Source organism: Podarcis liolepis, assembly GCF_965112155.1.
Source record: "Podarcis liolepis genome assembly, chromosome: 3".
NCBI classification, from domain to species: domain Eukaryota; kingdom Metazoa; phylum Chordata; class Lepidosauria; order Squamata; family Lacertidae; genus Podarcis; species Podarcis liolepis.
Genome location: NC_139557.1, coordinates 91,280,345 through 91,286,606, shown reverse-complemented (window position 1 = coordinate 91,286,606; position 6,262 = coordinate 91,280,345). Strand labels below are relative to the sequence as shown.

General features: G+C 40.1%; 1 protein-coding gene across 2 annotated transcripts in view; it reads right to left on the bottom strand.

Annotated features, from left to right (window-relative positions):
• Positions 1–633: 633 nt before the first annotated feature.
• Positions 634–6,262, bottom strand: part of LCLAT1 (lysocardiolipin acyltransferase 1) — an 81,950-nt gene continuing 76,321 nt past the window's right edge. For both annotated transcript variants that reach the window (XM_083496144.1, XM_083496145.1), the window contains one exon: positions 634–3,690. In XM_083496144.1, the coding sequence (XP_083352270.1) occupies positions 3,194–3,690 (497 nt within the window). In that variant the 3' untranslated portion in view covers positions 634–3,193. The remainder of the gene's footprint in view (positions 3,691–6,262) is intronic.

Genomic DNA, 6,262 nt, shown 5'->3' with positions numbered 1-6,262 from the left:
AGCATGGTATGGAGAAAGTAGTTAGGGGGAGGTTTTCCTCCCTCTCTCATTAGACCAGAACTCAGAGACATCCAGTGTTGTTCCATGTTGGAAATACAGGCTAGACAAAACAAATTACTCCTTCACACAGCACGTAGTTAAAACTATGGAATTAATTCCCACAAGGGAAAGCAATGGCCACCAAATTGTCTGGCTTTAAAAGATGCTTAGACAAATTGATGGAGGATAAGGCTGTTGATGGGTTGATGAACCCCAATGGATATGTTCTCCCTGCACAGCTGGAGGTGCTATGCTTCTGAATACCAGAAACGACAGGAGGAGACAGTACTGTTGTGCTCAGGTCCCGCTTGTTGGCTTCCCATAGGTATCTGGTTGGCTTCTGGGAGAAGAGGAGGTTGGATTAGCTGAGCTACAGGCCTGATCTGGCAGGCTTTTCTCATGCCATGTTCTCACCCTATTTGAATTGGTTTGCTGTTATTATTCTGCTACAATGCAATATCACAACCTCTTTGAACCTTTGAGATTGGATGCCTTAATAGTAAATCAATCTCTCAGTAAAAGGCTGCAGAAAGAAGCAATGTCTTCATTTTATGAAAAAGGGATATTATACCAAGGAATACAATAACACCAATGTGCATTTGAAATTCTTTTATTGTTGCTGTAGAATAGGTTTGTTCGTTTGTGGCTAAAACATTCTAACAGTTTGGTAAAACCTGAAAACTAAGGCTAGTCTGGAGACCTTTTGTACCCCAGTTGTCTCTTAATACAATTTATTTATAAAATGAACCTATAAAAATGCATTGCAGAAGCAACAAGGTTTGAACGAAGACATGGAAGCAGACATGACACTTAATGAGATCAACAATAAATACCTTAAGTGTTGGCTTATGGCTCCGTCTTACTAATTATATTCAGTGCAGGGAAGGGAACTTTGTCAGCTATAACCAATTGATGACAAATACAGTCCGTAAAAAGAGTTCACTGTAATTCTATGAAAAAGTGCTGGGGGGAAAGTGCTTAGTCAACAGAGATGACGTATAACTAAGCTAGGACATTTCAAGGAATATATGTAGTCTCAAGTCACTAGAGAGAGTAGGGAATTTGCTTCTTAGCAAGTGTGGGGTTATTTCCAGAGTGGCCAAGAGAGTGAATAGAGAAGGGGCAGCCAACATGTAGCCAGGCCTACAATTCCCAGTCATCACAGGCAGCAGTTAGGGATATAGGGATTTGTAGTCCAACAATATCTGGAGGGTCACAGGTCCCCTCCTAGAGATCGGTTTCTTCTTCCTAGAAAGCTCTCCCCACTCTGGTAGTTTGCATGACAGCGGCTCCCCCATTTATTTTTATGTCAAAAGCAAAGGTAACAGGTGCTCTAAAAACAGGAAGCACTTCATGAAAGAAGCATATAAACCAGAGTGTCTGAGACACTGAGAATGGTGACCTTCCAAGACCACAGAAGGTCCAACCAGCCACATGTTGCGGCCTGCCAGGGGCTTGACAACCTGATTTTGTCTGGCAGGCAGCAAACACAAGATTTATCAGTCTCCCTGGTGGATAGGTGGCTCTTGGTGTTTGTTTGTTTTAGCTCGCTGACTCACTAGTTGTTCAGGCATCCCCTTTTACTGGGAAGTGGTCCTGTGCAAAGGACTTTCTGGAGCAAAGGGTAGGTGGCACTGTGAGAGTCCTGTTTGGCATTCTAGGAGTCATTTTTCAGCCACCTGTTTCTTTGCTGTAGGGGAGTTACACTGGGGTGGGTGGAGTGACTGTGGACATGATGCCTCAACTTCACTTGCCATCTATAGGATGCCACTTTAACCTTAGCAGGTAAAGGTGTTCCTACTGGCTGGGGCTTCCAAATGTTGACCAGTAGAACTAAGCAGCGAAACAAAAAATAAAAATATTTTCTCTCACATAATCAAGGTGAAATTCTTCACAGCAATGCTGAAACTCATGCTTCTAATACAGTGTGAAAACCCATCATGTTTTTCAAACATTCAAGTCCTGTACATCTGTATGATTTCCTTAATTGCAAAGCCAATGTCCATTCTCTTTATACTCTCAGCACCTGGATAGGAAATGAGGGGTGATCCAGTGATGACACCTATCATGTGAATCTTTGTGAGGTGAGCATATCTACATGTGCCATTTGTGATCTAAAAACACATTATTAAAGCAAACAAGCAAACAACAAAAACTCTTAACTTTTCTCATGTTTCATCACAATCCAAATGGGAGATTTTTTAAAAAAATAAAAAATTTAACTGGTTCTTCTAATTGTGTGGGCATAAAGATGCTTTGTTGGTGTTGAACAATCGTGTTATGTGCTGGCTCCTTGTTTCCTATCTTGTGGATGGTTCGGTACGTGTTTATGTTGTAGGCCAATCCAGTTTCAAACATGAGATTGCCTACTACCTTAAAATATTACAAACCATTCACAGAACTTCAATACAGCCAGCCTTAGGTGGGTTGCTGACAAAATATTTGTTGAAACTTCATGAAAATCCTTTGCCATAATATTTACCTCAAGATCAACACAACTGATTTTCACTGAAACTTGTTTCAAAATACATGTTCAAAACTTGTTTCAAAGCTTGTTTAAAAACTGAGGTGTACAAGTTGTACCAGTTTAATCAACAGACAGAACAGGCATATAAAAATGGAGTATAATAAAATAGACCCAAATTAACATCTTTTGTTTTCTCATTCTGCAGGTCAGAAAATTTGCTGATACTAATGATGATTCTCTCACAGAAAGGAAAAGGGGGAAAGAACTAAAGAAAGGCCAATATGGACCATGTAATGAGTGGGGACTTTCCAATTTCACAATTTATTTATGGCAAGGCCATGTAGGGATCACAGGCCACTGCTTTTAGCACGACAATTTGCCCAGCTATTTATAGCTCCCGAAAGGCTCAAGAGCTATAAAATGTGATTGGTTGGCAAATTATTTTACAGAGACATTGTATATGCTAGCTGCCAAAGAGAGAAACTCTGAAAATACATTCAAAAATTAAAAATTCACATGACTGTTCTTTCTCCTTTTACAATATAAGTGCACAGTGTATTAATCAACCACAGCATTAAGACAGACCAATGATTCTCATGCAAAATATCCTCCCATTTTTGCAAACCCTGTGGCACATTTGAAAAATGTCCACAAACCTAACCCCCCTCCCCACAACATACACCAAATTTAGTCTCTTTCTGAGTTGCGTAATTTTTTACTAAAAAACCGATGACATGCAAGTTCCAGCAATTCAAGCCCACCAAATGCTTTTTGTTGCATAACAAAAATGACAACAAGAATCACAAAATACCACCGCACAAAGCTGTACAAGTATAGCAGCACAAACATAGCCAGTGTGAAAGATGTCCAGTAAAAGAGTGAAATGCACTTAACAACCATGACCCTGAACTCAGATTTACAGGGTGGAATTTTGCTTCTTCCGGTTGCATCAAAGTATTTTTTGCCTTCATAAAACAAACGAAGCCTTTCTTCCTTTTCTTCCCAGCGCTTCTGACACCAGAGTTGCAGTTCTTCCCGAGAGGTTGGCAGAGACTGTACTGGATATCTCTGGACGTGAAAATGAATCTCCTTTGGGAAGTTTCCATACAGAAGATGCTTCTCGGTTTGAGGAATGTTTTGAGGATATGCCACTGTTATGTCATGGATAGCATCAAGGTTGTTGCCTAGGGGGAAATAGATAAAGACTATGAATACAGCTAGTCAGTATTCACGGAACTGAGCACTGATTAGATACTGTGAACAACTGAAACCAGAATCACCTAAAAATCTAAGAGATCCATTATAAAATGTCATTTTCTGTCTTCCCGGTCCAGGAAAATAGGCCACAAACCTTTAAGATTATGTTTTGCCATTTGTGTTCTCTTCTTGAATCGAAAGAACTTTTGAAAATCTTATCTATTTCATTCCAAAAATTCAACCGAAGCGAAGTCTGCAATTTTCACCCCACTTATCAAGGAGTAAGTCCCACTGAATTCAATAGAACTTACTTTGGAGTAGGCATTGTTAGGACCGCAAGCCAAGTCATCTAGGTATATTCTATTGCGGCTTCCTTTTAAGATGGAAAGTGGTCTACAGTATTATTCACATTCTGTGTACGTGCACCAATGCCAGCTCTAACACAGCGCACTACTTTTTTGCCTAACAGTGTCCCAGATTTTTTAAAAGTGGCTTTGAGTTACTTTTCATTCAAAAAGAGGAGTAAGTTAAATAAATAATAAATAGCAATAATACAACATTATTTTTATGAAATCTAAAGTCAGCTTGCCTAATTCGATGTGGGTGCCACACTCACTGGATATGACGTTTAAGATAAGCTGTGCCAGCACACTAATTTATTTTGCATTTCCTTTTAAAACTTCAGTCTGCTGGCTGGGGTAGAGCTGAGTGCATTAGAGATTTAAAACAATGGTTGTCTGGAAATACAGGCCGGCTACTTCAGGAGGGCTTTTGTTGTTGTTATAGTTGTACACATACTGGAAATGGGCAACATGTTGCATAGCTGGGTATAAAATCTCTCTCTCTTTGCTTTCAAAATTCTGCTCTTTGGCATTTTTGTCAAATATTTCCATCGGCATACCTCTCCCATGTCATCACAACACTGTTGCAATGCTAATGGGAGTATATGCTTTGTAGTATTGTGACTGCGTACCTTTGCTATGACCCGGTTCTAAAAATTTATGTGCCGGCACAGCCACTCTTAGCATAGGATTTTATTTCCACATTCTGTCAGATGTTATGGCCCGGAAGCAGCCAATGTGGTGTCTTCCAGATGTTTTGGATTATCATTCCCATCAGCCCCAGCCATCATTGCCAATGGTCAGGGATGATTGGAGCTCTAGTCAAAAACATCTAGCGGGTGTCACACTGGTCCCCCATGTCATAGGCTCCTTCTGTCACTGGAAATCCCTGTGGTTAGTTGAAGGAAAGCAAGTTTTCACACACAAATTATAAAGTATAAATTAAAGTAAAGCTTCAACTTTGAGCAAAGTTACTTGACATTTCATCAAAAATCCATTGAAAATACTTATAGAGAAAATGTCAAGGATGGAAGTGTTAAAGTGAATCTCTTTCAGAAATCTAAAATGTGAGTAAGGTCCCTTCCCATTTTTCTCCAAAACATACAGTGCTCCTTCTGTGCACTTCACATATTTTTCTGGTGCTACCACTCTGCTACAAGCTGAAATCTATACTCCTCAAGTATGGCAGGCAGCTTTCAAAGAGCCTCCTGACGGTACATCTGAAGAAATACGCTAGCCTTTAGACATGGAGATCTATGCTGCTAAAATCACCTTGTGGTTCTGCGTGACTTTTACTACACTTTGAAAACTGCAGGAAAACCACTGTTGAGTTTCACTGAGGTCAATGCAAGGAACAGAAATTACAACTGAATTGTCAAGCTTCATGTGCTTTGGATGTCACTTATGAGAGCATCTGGAATGAATGATTGGCCCTCCATCCAACATGAATAGCATACACCTGCATACTTTCTTGTCCCAACAAGTGGGGCTGTGCCCTCTCCTGCAACAGCCTGCATGAATTTTCAAAGCATGGTAAGCCTTCATTTGAAAACTAAGAAAATGTAAATGAGCCTTAGCAGCAGTAGCTGTAACAATGCCTCGGGTGAGAACGAAAACAGTTTTCAAGTATGTCTGAAACGTCCTAAGATCTGTCTCACAAGAAAGGCTCTTTGTGATCCATATTAAGTGCTGTTTTTCTAGAAAAGAAGAGGTGCTGGAATTCACCACAAACGCCTCACTTGTTCTCTTATAAAGGCAATGGTGCCCACCTGAGAGGCACTGGAACTGAGTTCCAGCAAGTTCCAGCTGAAAAAAAGCCCTGTCCACATTCCCCTACAGATCCAGAACATTCAATCTTGTTAAACAAGATCTACTTGTTAAGGATACAGAATGCACAATCTAAAACTCCTGCAGAACAGATCATACTAGCTTGTCTTCAGTGCAACTCTTTAAGGCCACATTGGTTTATACATCTACCTCATACGAAGTCCCACTGAATCCTTCTGAGTAAACATGCATACGATTTCACCAATATATTTGATTTCCAGAATATTTGCTTTGTACTTTCTCTACTACTATAGTACATTGAAAATTCCTTCCTTCCTTCCTTCCTTCCTTCCTTCCTTCCTTCCTTCCTTCCTTCCTAGTATAACCAGATTATGAACTCCATTGTACCTACTGCTATTATTACTTGATGAATTTCCCACACTATAGTAGG